Source organism: Notothenia rossii (assembly GCF_949606895.1).
Source record: "Notothenia rossii genome assembly, chromosome: 1".
Lineage (NCBI taxonomy): Eukaryota > Metazoa > Chordata > Actinopteri > Perciformes > Nototheniidae > Notothenia > Notothenia rossii.
In genome coordinates, this window is record NC_136912.1 from 286,107 (window position 1) to 301,106 (window position 15,000).

The 15,000-nt window shown below is 44.1% G+C and overlaps 2 protein-coding genes across 2 annotated transcripts in view; both read left to right on the forward strand.

Moving 5' to 3' along the window:
- Positions 1-4,004: 4,004 nt before the first annotated feature.
- On the forward strand, positions 4,005-11,251 carry LOC307043442 (equilibrative nucleoside transporter 1-like). The gene is made up of 9 exons (XM_079687898.1): positions 4,005-4,173; positions 5,470-5,604; positions 5,703-5,800; positions 5,900-5,972; positions 6,049-6,116; positions 6,404-6,518; positions 6,769-6,854; positions 7,632-7,831; positions 8,260-11,251. Exons 1-9 carry the CDS (start codon positions 4,020-4,022, stop codon positions 8,369-8,371), a joined length of 1,041 nt encoding a protein of 346 aa, XP_079544024.1. The 5' UTR covers positions 4,005-4,019; the 3' UTR covers positions 8,372-11,251.
- A 2,307-nt stretch (positions 11,252-13,558) lies between these two features.
- Positions 13,559-15,000, forward strand: part of capn1b (calpain 1, (mu/I) large subunit b) — a 26,341-nt gene continuing 24,899 nt past the window's right edge. The window contains exons 1-2 of the mRNA XM_079687902.1: positions 13,559-13,678; positions 14,361-14,614. Of these exons, the coding sequence (XP_079544028.1) occupies positions 14,375-14,614 (240 nt within the window). The 5' untranslated portion in view covers positions 13,559-13,678; positions 14,361-14,374. The remainder of the gene's footprint in view (positions 13,679-14,360; positions 14,615-15,000) is intronic.

Sequence of the window (15,000 nt, forward strand, 5' to 3'; positions counted from 1 at the left end):
GGTCTCTACTTTAAAGAGTCCTCTCTGCTGATGTTCAGGTGTATATCAGTATGTAGTGTCTCTACTTTAAAGAGTCCTCTCCTGCTGATGTTCAGGTGTATATCAGTATGTAGTGTCTCTACTTTAAAGAGTCCTCTCCTGCTGATGTTCAGGTGTATATCAGTATGTAGTGTTTCTACTTTAAAGAGTCCTCTCCTGCTGATGTTCAGGTGTATATCAGTATGCTAGTGTCTCTACTTTAAAGAGTCCTCTCCTGCTGATGTTCAGGTGTATATCAGTATGTAGTGTCTCTACTTTAAAGAGTCCTCTCCTGCTGATGTTCAGGTGTATATCAGTATGCAGTGTCTCTACTTTAAAGAGTCCTCTCCTGCTGATGTTCAGGTGTATATCAGTATGTAGTGTCTCTACTTTAAAGAGTCCTCTCCTGCTGATGTTCAGGTGTATATCAGTATGTAGTGTCTCTACTTTAAAGAGTCCTCTCCTGCTGATGTTCAGGTGTATATCAGTATGTAGTGTCTCTACTTTAAAGAGTCCTCTCCTGCTGATGTTCAGGTGTATATCAGTATGTAGTGTCTCTACTTTAAAGAGTCCTCTCCTGCTGATGTTCAGGTGTATATCAGTATGTAGTGTCTCTACTTTAAAGAGTCCTCTCCTGCTGATGTTCAGGTGTATATCAGTATGTAGTGTCTCTACTTTAAAGAGTCCTCTCCTGCTGATGTTCAGGTGTATATCAGTATGTAGTGTCTCTACTTTAAAGAGTCCTCTCCTGCTGATGTTCAGGTGTATATCAGTATGTAGTGTCTCTACTTTAAAGAGTCCTCTCCTGCTGATGTTCAGGTGTATATCAGTATGTAGTGTCTCTACTTTAAAGAGTCCTCTCCTGCTGATGTTCAGGTGTATATCAGTATGTAGTGTCTCTACTTTAAAGAGTCCTCTCCTGCTGATGTTCAGGTGTATATCAGTATGTAGTGTCTCTACTTTAAAGAGTCCTCTCCTGCTGATGTTCAGGTGTATATCAGTATGTAGTGTTCTACTTTAAAGAGTCCTCTCCTGCTGATGTTCAGGTGTATATCAGTATGTAGTGTCTCTACTTTAAAGAGTCCTCTCCTGCTGATGTTCAGGTGTATATCAGTATGTAGTGTCTCTACTTTAAAGAGTCCTCTCCTGCTGATGTTCAGGTGTATATCAGTATGTAGTGTCTCTACTTTAAAGAGTCCTCTCCTGCTGATGTTCAGGTGTATATCAGTATGTAGTGTCTCTACTTTAAAGAGTCCTCTCCTGCTGATGTTCAGGTGTATATCAGTATGCAGTGTCTCTACTTTAAAGAGTCCTCTCCTGCTGATGTTCAGGTGTATATCAGTATGTAGTGTCTCTACTTTAAAGAGTCCTCTCCTGCTGATGTTCAGGTGTATATCAGTATGCAGTGTCTCTACTTTAAAGAGTCCTCTCCTGCTGATGTTCAGGTGTATATCAGTATGTAGTGTCTCTACTTTAAAGAGTCCTCTCCTGCTGATGTTCAGGTGTATATCAGTGTGTAGTGTCTCTACTTTAAAGAGTCCTCTCCTGCTGATGTTCAGGTGTATATCAGTATGTAGTGTCTCTACTTTAAAGAGTCCTCTCCTGCTGATGTTCAGGTGTATATCAGTATGTAGTGTCTCTACTTTAAAGAGTCCTCTCCTGCTGATGTTCAGGTGTATATCAGTATGTAGTGGCTCTACTTTAAAGAGTCCTCTCCTGCTGATGTTCAGGTGTATATCAGTATGTAGTGTCTCTACTTTAAAGAGTCCTCTCCTGCTGATGTTCAGGTGTATATCAGTAGCAGTGTCTCTACTTTAAAGAGTCCTCTCCTGCTGATGTTCAGGTGTATATCAGTATGCAGTGTCTCTACTTTAAAGAGTCCTCTCCTGCTGATGTTCAGGTGTATATCAGTATGCAGTGTCTCTACTTTAAAGAGTCCTCTCCTGCTGATGTTCAGGTGTATATCAGTATGCAGTGTCTCTACTTTAAAGAGTCCTCTCCTGCTGATGTTCAGGTGTATATCAGTATGTAGTGTCTCTACTTTAAAGAGTCCTCTCCTGCTGATGTGCAGGTGTATATCAGTATGTAGTGTCTCTACTTTAAAGAGTCCTTTCCTGCTGATGTTCAGGTGTATATCAGTATGTAGTGTCTCTACTTTAAAGAGTTCTCTCCTGCTGATGTTCAGGTGTATATCAGTATGTAGTGTCTCAACTTTAAAGAGTCCTCTCCTGCTGATGTTCAGGTGTATATCAGTATGTAGTGTCTCTACTTTAAAGAGTCCTCTCCTGCTGATGTTCAGGTGTATATCAGTATGTAGTGTCTCTACTTTAAAGAGTGCTCTCCTGCTGATGTTCAGGTGTATATCAGTATGTAGTGTCTCTACTTTAAAGAGTTCTCTCCTGCTGATGTTCAGGTGTATATCAGTATGTAGTGGCTCTACTTTAAAGAGTCCTCTCCTGCTGATGTTCAGGTGTATATCAGTATGTAGTGTCTCTACTTTAAAGAGTTCTCTCCTGCTGATGTTCAGGTGTATATCAGTATGTAGTGTCTCAACTTTAAAGAGTCCTCTCCTGCTGATGTTCAGGTGTATATCAGTATGTAGTGTCTCTACTTTAAAGAGTCCTCTCCTGCTGATGTTCAGGTGTGTATCAGTATGTAGTGTCTCTACTTTAAAGAGTCTTCTCCTGCTGATGTTCAGGTGTATATCAGTATGTAGTGTCTCCACTTTAAAGAGTCCTCTCCTGCTGATGTTCAGGTGTATATCAGTATGTAGTGTCTCTACTTTAAAGAGTCCTCTCCTGCTGATGTTCAGGTGTATATCAGTATGTAGTGTCTCTACTTTAAAGAGTGCTCTCCTGCTGATGTTCAGGTGTATATCAGTATGTAGTGTCTCTACTTTAAAGAGTCCTCTCCTGCTGATGTTCAGGTGTATATCAGTATGTAGTGTCTCTACTTTAAAGAGTGCTCTCCTGCTGATGTTCAGGTGTATATCAGTATGTAGTGTCTCCACTTTAAAGAGTCCTCTCCTGCTGATGTTCAGGTGTATATCAGTATGTAGTGTCTCTACTTTAAAGAGTCCTCTCCTGCTGATGTTCAGGTGTATATCAGTATGTAGTGTCTCTACTTTAAAGAGTCCTCTCCTGCTGATGTTCAGGTGTATATCAGTATGTAGTGTCTCTACTTTAAAGAGTGCTCTCCTGCTGATGTTCAGGTGTATATCAGTATGTAGTGTCTCCACTTTAAAGAGTCCTCTCCTGCTGATGTTCAGGTGTATATCAGTATGTAGTGTCTCTACTTTAAAGAGTCCTCTCCTGCTGATGTTCAGGTGTATATCAGTATGTAGTGTCTCTACTTTAAAGAGTCCTCTCCTGCTGATGTTCAGGTGTATATCAGTATGTAGTGTCTCTACTTTAAAGAGTGCTCTCCTGCTGATGTTCAGGTGTATATCAGTATGTAGTGTCTCTACTTTAAAGAGTCCTCTCCTGCTGATGTTCAGGTGTATATCAGTATGTAGTGTCTCTACTTTAAAGAGTCCTCTCCTGCTGATGTGCAGGTGTATATCAGTATGTAGTGGCTCTACTTTAAAGAGTCCTCTCCTGCTGATGTTCAGGTGTATATCAGTATGTAGTGTCTCTACTTTAAAGAGTTCTCTCCTGCTGATGTTCAGGTGTATATCAGTATGTAGTGTCTCAACTTTAAAGAGTCCTCTCCTGCTGATGTTCAGGTGTATATCAGTATGTAGTGTCTCTACTTTAAAGAGTCCTCTCCTGCTGATGTTCAGGTGTATATCAGTATGTAGTGTCTCTACTTTAAAGAGTGCTCTCCTGCTGATGTTCAGGTGTATATCAGTATGTAGTGTCTCTACTTTAAAGAGTTCTCTCCTGCTGATGTTCAGGTGTATATCAGTGTGTAGTGTCTCTACTTTAAAGAGTCCTCTCCTGCTGATGTTCAGGTGTATATCAGTATGTAGTGTCTCTACTTTAAAGAGTCCTCTCCTGCTGATGTTTCCCCCCAGAGTGTCTCAGCGCCTCCGGGTGCTCGGCAGTCTCCTCGTCATCATGTTCGTTTTCATCGCCACCGCCATCTTCGTCAGAGTTCCTCTGGAGCCGTTCGCCTTCTTCTGCGTCACCATGGTGAAGATCGTCATCATCAACTGTGAGTTATGCCTTAGTGTGTTTGTTTGTTTATTTGATAGTGTGTTTGTTTGTTTATTTGTGTGTTTGTCCGTGTTATTACCAGCGTTCGGAGCGGTGTTGCAGGGCAGTCTGTTGTTTATTTGTTTATTTTTTTTGTTTGTTTGCTGACGGCGTTCGGAGCGGTGTTGCAGGGCAGCCTGTTGTTTATTTGTTTGTTTGTTTGTTGACAGCGTTCGGAGCGGTGTTGCAGGGCAGTCTGTTGTTTATTTGTTTGTTTGTTGACAGCGTTCTGAGCGGTGTTGCAGGGCAGTCTGTTGTTTATTTGTTTGTTTGTTTGTTGACAGCGTTCGGAGCGGTGTTGCAGGGCAGTCTGTTGTTTATATGTTTGTTTGTTGACAGCGTTCGGAGCGGTGTTGCAGGGCAGTCTGTTGTTTATATGTTTGTTTGTTGATAGCGTTCGGAGCGGTGTTGCAGGGCAGTCTGTTGTTTATATGTTTGTTTGTTGATAGCGTTCGGAGCGGTGTTGCAGGGCAGTCTGTTGTTTATATGTTTGTTTGTTGACAGCGTTCGGAGCGGTGTTGCAGGGCAGTCTGTTGTTTATATGTTTGTTTGTTGATAGCGTTCGGAGCGGTGTTGCAGGGCAGTCTGTTGTTTATTTGTTTGTTTGTTTGTTGACAGCGTTCGGAGCGGTGTTGCAGGGCAGTCTGTTGTTTATATGTTTGTTTGTTGATAGCGTTCGGAGCGGTGTTGCAGGGCAGTCTGTTGTTTATATGTTTGTTTGTTGATAGCTTTCGGAGCGGTGTTGCAGGGCAGTCTGTTGTTTATTTGTTTGTTTGTTTGTTGACAGCGTTCGGAGCGGTGTTGCAGGGCAGTCTGTTGTTTATATGTTTGTTTTTTGACAGCGTTCGGAGCGATGTTGCAGGGCAGTCTGTTGTTTATATGTTTGTTTTTTGACAGCGTTCGGAGCGGTGTTGCAGGGCAGTCTGTTGTTTATATGTTTGTTTGTTGACAGCGTTCGGAGCGATGTTGCAGGGCAGTGTGTTGTTTATATGTTTGTTTGTTGACAGCGTTCGGAGCGGTGTTGCAGGGCAGTCTGTTGTTTGTTTGTTTATTTGTTTGTTTGTTTGTTGACAGCGTTCGGAGTGGTGTTGCAGGGCAGTCTGTTGTTTATTTGTTTGTTTGTTTGTTGACAGCGTTCGGAGCGGTGTTGCAGGGCAGTCTGTTGTTTATTTGTTTGTTTGTTGACAGCGTTCGGAGCGGTGTTGCAGGGCAGTCTGTTGTTTGTTTATTTATTTGTTTGTTTGTTTGTTGACAGCGTTCGGAGCAGTGTTGCAGGGCAGTCTCTTTGGGATGGCAGGTTTGCTCCCGGCTTCGTACACCACGCCCATCATGAGCGGCCAGGGGATGGCAGGGAGCTTCGCCGCCTTCGCCATGATCTGCGCCATCGCAAGTATTTCAGAATAAAACACCAAAATAAAACATCATCTGTGGCTCAGGGGGTCAGTGACTGTCTCTTACTGATGGGCCGGTTCGATCCCTCTCTCTCAGGTGGGTCTGATCTGCAGGATGCAGCCTTTGGATATTTCATCACAGCCTGTGTTTTTATCTTTCTGTCCATCCTCTCCTACATCCTGCTGCCCAAACTGGTACGCACTTATCCAATCAAATAAATAAACGGTGTCATCGTCAGAGTGCTTTTAATATATTCATATATGTATTTAATATTTCCTGTTTCATGTTTTCAGGAGTTCTTCCAGTTTTATCAGGAGAAGAACCGGGAACAGAACCCGGAGAACTCAGTGAAGCTGATGAACCCAGGTACTCTGTCTACTCTGTATAATACTAATAATAGAAACATTAATAATAATAATAACAATATTTCTGTCCCCGTCAGAGAGCGATGGAAAGTCAGCTGATCAGAGCGGCCAACAGGACGTCTCCATAATAAAGATCTTTAAGAAGGTCAGAAACAAAGAGCCTTAGAGCCACAGGATGTCTGCGATCTGAGAATAAAGTCACAATTCTCAAAATGGAATCTGAATTTTGATTTGATTTATTTCTGAAAATAAAGAGAGAATCTTAAAAAAAAATTCCAGAGGTTTTTTTTCAGAAATCTGAAGTTAAAGTCAGAATTTTGACTTCATTCTAAAAATTCTGAGAAAAGTGTGAATCTTTTTTTTTTTGAATATCTAAAATAACACATTTAGTCTGATGTAACATAGTGATGTAACGGTGACCTCTGACCTCAGATCTGGCTGCTGGCTCTCTCCGTGTGCTTCACCTTCACCGTCACCATCAGCACGTTCCCCGCCATCACGGCCGACACCAAGTCCACGCTGGCCAGGGGGTCCTGGGGGTCCTGGGGTCAGTCTCTTCTTCTGTGGTGTTTCATGAGTTCATCACGCTGCCTGTGATTGGTCGGCTGGCTCTGAGTCATCCAGGGTTCCTCCTCTTTAAAACAGGCACTTTTAGACTCTGATGTAATGAACTGTCCCAGTTAAATGTTGTAATATCAACAGAACTTTAACGTTGGATGGTTTCTGATGCTGGAAGTCGTATTCGTCCGTCACAAGTTATTTAAAGAGACAAGAATAATATGGTGTTTCTTCCTCAGAGCGATACTTCATCCCCGCCAGCTGCTTCCTCCTGTTCAACCTGAGCGACTGGGCCGGACGCAGCCTGACCGCCTTCTGCATGTGGGTGAGTCCTGAACCCTGACATCACTTCCTGTCCCCTGGTCTGGAGGTCAATGGTTACTGACTGTGTTTTTGGTTGTTATCCATAAATAAGGTCTGTGGTTAAAGCGAAGTCATGTGATCGTGCTGTAGTTCCTTTATAGCCCAACGTTAGCCACCTTTAGCTTAGCGGTGGTGACGTGAAGTCATGTGACCGTGCTGTAGTTCCTTTATAGCCCAACATTAGCCTCCTTTAGCTTAGCGGTGGTGACGTGAAGTCATGTGACCGTGCTGTAGTTCCTTTATAGCCCAACATTAGCCTCCTTTAGCTTAGCAGTGGTGACGTGAAGTCATGTGACCGTGCTGTAGTTCCTTTATAGCCCAACATTAGCCTCCTTTAGCTTAGCGGTGGTGACGTGAAGTCATGTGACCGTGCTGTAGTTCCTTTATAGCCCAACATTAGCCACCTTTAGCTTAGCGGTGGTGACGTGAAGTCATGTGACCGTGCTGTAGTTCCTTTATAGCCCAACATTAGCCTCCTTTAGCTTAGCGGTGGTGACGTGAAGTCATGTGACCGTGCTGTAGTTCCTTTATAGCCCAACATTAGCCTCCTTTAGCTTAGCGGTGGTGACGTGAAGTCATGTGACCGTGCTGTAGTTCCTTTATAGCCCAACATTAGCCTCCTTTAGCTTAGCGGTGGTGACGTGAAGTCATGTGACCGTGCTGTAGTCATCACAAAGTGCTGTTCATATGTGGAGATGACCCTGCTATGTTAGTAACTTGATGAATGTCTGTGTTTCAGCCGCGGAGCGACAGCAAAATACTTCCTGTTTCCATTGTTTGCCGCGTGGTTTTCCCGCCTCTCTTCATGTTGTGTAACGTTCAGCCCCGCCTGAACCTGCCCGTGTTCTTCCTCCATGACGGCTGGTTCATCTTCTTTATGGTCCTCTTCGCCTTCAGCAACGGATACCTGGCCAGCCTCTGCATGTGCTTCGGTCCAAAGTACACAAAACAACACACACCAACACAAAGAACACAAACAACACAAAGAACACAAAGAACACAAAACACACAAAAATCCCATCTACTTTTGTCCCGATGGGAAATCACATCTCTTTAAAGAGTTCTCCACTGGGTCTCTGTACCGGCCCACATCTCTTTAAAGAGTTCTCCACTGGGTCTCTGTACCGGCCCACATCTCTTTAAAGAGTAACATGTAACATTGAGCTGTCTGTGGCTCTTTCTCTGTGGGACTAATAAAGGTATTCTGATTCTGATAAAAATAATAAACAACAATATAAAAATAATAAACAACAATATCAACAACAATATAAACAACAGTCCACACTGAACACTATGCACTACAATCCACCCTGATGACTCATTGATCCCTGTTGATGTTGTTGATGTTGATGTTGTTGTTGTTTCAGGAAAGTTCTCCCTCACGAAGCAGAGACTGCCGGAGCCATCATGGCCTTCTTCCTCTCGCTGGGGCTGGCTCTGGGGGCCGGGCTGTCCTTCCTCCTCAGAGCGCTGGTCTAACTAGACCACATCTGAACTGGAGACCACATCTGAACTGGAGACCACATCTGAACTGGAGACCACATCTGAACTGGAGACCACACCTGAACTGGAGACCACATCTGAACTGGAGACCACATCTGAACTGGAGACCACATCTGAACTGGAGACCACACCTGAACTGGAGACCACACCTGAACTTGAGACCACATCTGAACTGGAGACCACATCTGAACTGGAGACCACATCTGAACTGGAGACCACATCTGAACTGGAGACCACACCTGAACTGGAGACCACACCTGAACTGGAGACCACATCTGAACTGGAGACCACATCTGAACTGGAGACCACACCTGAACTTGAGACCACATCTGAACTGGAGACCACACCTGAACTGGAGACCACATCTGAACTGGAGACCACATCTGAACTGGTTTAACTAGAAACCACATATGTTCTGAGTGTGTGTCCTCAGGCAGAGTGTGTGTCTGAGTGTGTGTCCTCAAGTAGAGTGTGTGTCCTCATGTAGTGAGTGTGTCCTCAGGTAGAGTGTGTGTCCTCAGGTAGAGAGTGTGTGTCTGAGTGTGTCCTCAAGTAGAGTGTGTGTCCTCATGTAGTGAGTGTGTCCTCAGGTAGAGTGTGTGTCCTCAGGCAGAGTGTGTGTCTGAGTGTGTGTCCTCAAGTAGAGTGTGTGTCCTCATGTAGTGAGTGTGTCCTCAGGTAGAGTGTGTGTCCTCAGGTAGTGAGTGTGTGTCTGAGTGTGTGTCCTCAAGTAGAGTGTGTGTCCTCATGTAGTGAGTGTGTGTCTGAGTGTGTGTCTGAGTGTGTGTCTGAGTGTGTGTCCTCAAGTAGAGTGTGTGTCCTCAGGTAGTGAGTGTGTGTCTGAATGTGTGTCCTCAAGTAGAGTGTGTGTCCTCATGTAGTGAGTGTGTGTCTGAGTGTGTGTCCTCAGGTAGAGTGTGTGTCCTCAGGTAGAGTGTGTGTCCTCAGGTAGAGTCTGTGTCCTCAGGTAGAGTGTGTGTCCTCAGGTAGAGTGTGTGTCCTCAGGTAGAGTGTGTATCCTCAGGTAGAGAGTGTGTGTCCTCAGGTAGAGTGTGTATCCTCAGGTAGAGTGTGTGTCCTCAGGTAGAGTGTGTGTCCTCGGGTAGAGTGTGTGTCCTCCTGTTCTTATTGTCTATCACTGCAGCTCTAAGAGTCTCCAGCCATTTCAAATACAAAAGATTGAGAACTGAAGAAAACATAATTTCATTTAAGAATGACTTACTAAAGCAGCATTGGAGGGTAGCACATGAGAGAGACGATATGGACAAGGCCTGTGATGAATGTCTAAACATCTTTAAATCCCTTTATGACAGAAAGTGTCCTGTGGAACAATGCAGAGAGACACAAAGTCACCGTGCATGGATCACTGAATACACTATATAGACAATTCATCAAATATAGAACTTCAGAAGCAGGAAATAAATATAAAAGATATAAGAATAAATGAACCCATATTCTGAGGATATGTAAAAAAGAATACTATAATCAAATATTAGAGAATAATCAGAGTGATATGAAAGGTTTATGGAAAGTATTAAATAGTGTCTTTAGAAATGGAGCAAAAAGCTCAGGTTGACAAAAATAATGTTCTTAATAACAGAGAAGATGTGGTTCATGGTTTTAATGAATTCTTTGTGAATGTGGGGCCAGATCTGGCAGAAAAAATGAAAAGCGTAGAAACAACTAAAGGGGAAGATCCGGACCTCTGGAGTGAAAACATGAGCTCTTTGTTCCTCACACCAGTCCAAGAAAAAGAAATCATCGATACTGTGAGAAAAAGCAAATCCTCGACCGATTGGAATCATATTGCTTTGATTAGAGTCAAAAAGATTATTGAAGACATTGCAGAACCATTGAGTCATCTCTTTAACTTGTCTTTTCAATCTGGTACATTCCCAAATAAAATGAAAATAGCTAAAGTTATACCATGATATCAAACTGGGATAAACACCGTGACACACATCACATGTTTCTTTGCTCTCTCAGTTTTCCAAGATCCTTGAAAAGCTTTTTACAAAAACACTTGACAGTTTCATGGAAACACATCAGCTGTTGGACGACAGTCGATATGGATTCAGGAAAGATAGATCAACGTCTACGGCACTGATGGGATTAAGTGAGGAGATAGCAAACTGCATGGACAATAACAAACAAGCAGTGGGAATATTTATATACTTACAAAAAGCATTTGACATCATGGATCACAACATGTTACTGATCAAACTGGAACGGTGTGGCATCAGAGGGGATTAAACTGGCTGAGAGATTATTTAAGCAACAGACAACAATTTGTTGAAATAGGTGAACATAAATCAGAAGACATGAACATAACGTGTGGAGTACCTCAGGGGTCCGTGTTGGGTCCACAGCTGTTCATCATATACATCAACAACATTTGCAGAGTATCAAATATATTGAAATGTATTTTATTTGCACTAATAGTTTTTGTTCCGGTGAACATTTGAAAGAGCTAATGGAAGTGATAACAGCAGAAATGATTCAAGTAAAACATTGGTTTGACACAAACAAATTATCATTAAATATAAGTAAAACAAAGATGATCTTATTTGGAAATCATAAAACAAATCCACAAGTGTAATTAATACGAGACAACATAAACATAGAAAGAGTATGTGAAATGAAGTTCCTTGGTTTGAGAGCACAACATCAGCTGGAAACCTCATATCACTCATGTAAAAGCTAAACTGGCTAAGACTATCGCAATATTGGGAAAAGCCAGACGCGTCCTGGACCTCATCGTATACTCTTTACAACACACTGATATATATCTGATTTGCTGTGTGGAGATTTGGGGAAACACGTACAAAACCAACCTGCAGCCGTTATGACATTGCACATTACAAAAAAGGGCTATAAGAGTAATCAATAATGTTGGACATCTTGAACACACTCATGTATTATTTTTGAAGTCACACAAATTAAGTTCACTGATCTGCTCATGTAGAGAGCAAGACATGATCTACTTCCTAGGAAACTAAGAACACTGTTCGTAGGCAGAGAGGGGGGGGGTATCATTTGAGAGGTCAGAAGAACTCTGAGAAGTAAGAGCACAACAATCTGTGGGGTGATTTGAGGGAATGGGTTGGAGCAGGAGTTCAAACAAAGCTCAAGCCATTCACTTTAGAGGATGAACAGAAACACTTTTTTAGAAAAAGATGAGAACGGAGAGAGGGGATGAAGATGAGAAATGATTTTATATAAATGTAACTGTGAGGAGGAATAACTTGCAGAATGATTTAAAGGAGCATTTGCTTCCTCCTGCTCCCTTTCTGACTTTTTTTTGTTGAATATACAAATATTACCATGAATGTGGATAAATGCTGTATTCTAACAATACGCTATTCTGTTTTTCACATTTGGTCTTTTTTAATCTGTTCAAAATAAAGACTGAAAAGAAAAAAATGAAAAAGTGTGTTTCCTCAGGTAGAGAGTGTGTCCTCAGGTAGAGTGTGTGTCCTCAGGTAGAGAGTGTGTCCTCAGGTAGAGAGTGTGTGTCTGAGTGTGTGTGTGCAGGTAGAGAGTGTGTGTCCTCAGGTAGGGAGTGTGTGTCCTCAGGTAGAGTGTGCGTCCTCAGGTAGAGAGTGTGTGTCCTCAGGTAGAGAGTGTGTCCTCAGGTAGAGAGTGTGTGTCTGAGTGTGTGTGTGCAGGTAGAGAGTGTGTGTCCTCAGGTAGGGAGTGTGTGTCCTCAGGTAGAGTGTGTGTCCTCAGGTAGAGAGTGTGTGTCCTCAGGTAGAGAGTGTGTGTCCTCAGGTAGAGTGTGTGTCCTCAGGTAGAGAGTGTGTGTCCTCAGGTAGAGAGTGTGCGTCCTCAGGTAGAGTGTGTGTCCTCAGGTAGAGAGTGTGTGTCCTCAGGTAGAGAGTGTGTGTCCTCAGGTAGAGAGTGTGTCCTCAGGTAGAGAGTGTGTGTCCTCAGGTAGAGAGTGTGTGTCCTCAGGTAGAGAGTGTGTGTCCTCAGGTAGAGTGTGTGTCCTCAGGTAGAGAGTGTGTGTCCTCAGGTAGAGAGTGTGCGTCCTCAGGTAGAGTGTGTGTCCTCAGGTAGAGAGTGTGCGTCCTCAGGTAGAGAGTGTGCGTCCTCAGGTAGAGTGTGTGTCCTCAGGTAGGGAGTGTGTGTCTGAGTGTGTGTGTGCAGGTAGAGTGTGAAAACTCTGACGTTTCCACACACATGTCTTCTGTTGACAACACAATGAGGACTGAAGCTAAATTCCTTCATTTATAAGAAGTTATTTTAAAGGGGACCTATCCTGACACCTTTGTACGTCTTTCATACATGAATATGTGTCCCCGCCGGGGAACTCACCAAGTGTCCTCTCTCTTCTCCTCCATACCCAAATCTCTAAAAACGGGGCTGCAACGGATCTGATACAGATTTGAAATTGTTCTGACGTCAGAAACGGGGGGCTGTTTCACAGGAAACAGATGACGTGTGTTTACTGTCGGTCTCTGGCTCCCCCAGCAGTGGAGATATAAATAAGATATACAATAAAGAAGTGATAATAATAATAATAATGCAAGGGACAAGGAGGTGCAAGTGAAAGGAAAGGTAAACTATTGAAATGCAGAATCCAGTTTACAGTAATAATGTATGAATAACTGTGTGTGTCTCTTTAACTGTGCTGAGGGTGTGCCCCCCCCCCCCCCCCCTCCATGAGGGCGGATACACTCCAGTTTATATGCAGCTTGTTTGTATTCAGTCTCCAGATCACAGCCTCCATCAGAGCCTCAGACCTCCATCAGAGCCTCAGACCTGCATCAGACCCCCATCGGAGCCTCAGACCTGCATCAGACCCCCATCAGAGCCTCAGACCTCCATCAGACCCCCATCAGAGCCTCAGACCTGCATCAGACCCCCATCAGAGCCTCAGACCTGCATCAGACCCCCATCAGAGCCTCAGACCTGCATCAGACCCCCATCGGAGCCTCAGACCTGCATCAGACCCCCATCAGAGCCTCAGACCTGCATCAGACCCCCATCAGAGCCTCAGACCTCCATCAGACCCCCATCAGAGCCTCAGACCTGCATCAGACCCCCATCGGAGCCTCAGACCTGCATCAGACCCCCATCAGAGCCTCAGACCTGCATCAGACCCCCATCAGAGCCTCAGACCTCCATCAGACCTCCATCAGAGCCTCAGACCTCCATCAGACCCCCATCAGAGCCTCAGACCTGCATCAGACCCCCATCAGAGCCTCAGACCTGCATCAGACCCCCATCAGAGCCTCAGACCTCCATCAGACCCCCATCAGAGCGTCAGAGACCCCCCAGGTGAGTGTGTGTTTACTGAGACTTAATAAGCAGCTTTTTGCACAGATTTCATGCTGATTCAGCAAACTGTGACGTCACCCTGGCTATTAACCAATCAGAGAAGACCTCAGAGATCAGCTGTTGTAGTGGTTATTATTATTGAACTCTGTCATATCTGTGTTTGTGGTATTTCAGATGTTCTTACTGAGTTCCATTAAGGTTCCTAACTACTGCTCAGATGATCAGAGCTCAGCTCCTCACCAGGGAAAGCTCCACAGCGCAGTATGAGTAAGAGTACCATGAAAAGTACCTGAGATGTGTACTTTATACAGTATAAAGTATATATAGTAGAGTATAAAGTATATCTAGTAGAGTATAAAGTACAGTGTACAGTATAAAGTATATATAGTAGAGTATAAAGTATACGCAGTACAGTGGGTAGAGCGTTGGTGTTGGGATCAGGGAGCTCAGGTTCAAACCCCACTGCAGTCAGCATGTCGTTGTGTCCCTGAGACACCTCACCCCAAAGTGCTCCTGTGGGGATAGTCCACAGTACTGAGTATGGGAGTCTCTTTGGATAAAAGCGTCTAACGTGTGATGTGATGTGAAACCTTTATTTATCCAGATTGTTCCCATTGAGACCATCGATCTCTTTTTCAAGGGAGACCTGCAGATGTCAGAGTGTGTGTATGATGTGTGACAGGATTGGCTGTCAGGATGATTGGCGGCTCGACGTCCCGCCTCCAGCGCTCCCGGCTCCGGGCTGCCGGGCTGGGCTCGGTTCAGGAGGCGCTGCGGTACCAGAACCAGGACTTCAGGGTTCTGCAGGAGGACTGTCTGCACAGCGGGGTGCTGTTCCAGGACCCCATGTTCCCCGCAGAACCCCCCGCACTGGGCTTCAAGGAGCTCGCCCCCTACAGCACCAAGACCAGAGGCGTGGAGTGGATGAGACCGCCGGTGAGAACCAGAACCTGCAGAGCCATCAGAACATACGAACATACAGAACCTGCAGAACACACAGAACCACCAGATCCCACAAAACTTACATAACCATTAGGACCTACAGAGCATACAGAACCATTAGAACCTACAGAGCATACAGAACCAGAACCATTAGAACCTACAGAGCCTACAGAACCATTAGAACCTACAGAGCATACAGAACCATTAGAACCTACAGAGCATACAGAACCATTATAACCTACAGAGCATACAGAACCATTAGAACCTACAGAGCATACAGAACCATTATAACCTACAGAGCCTACAGAACCATTAGAACCTACAGAGCATACAGAACCATTATAACCTACAGAGCATACAGAACCATTAGAACCTACAGA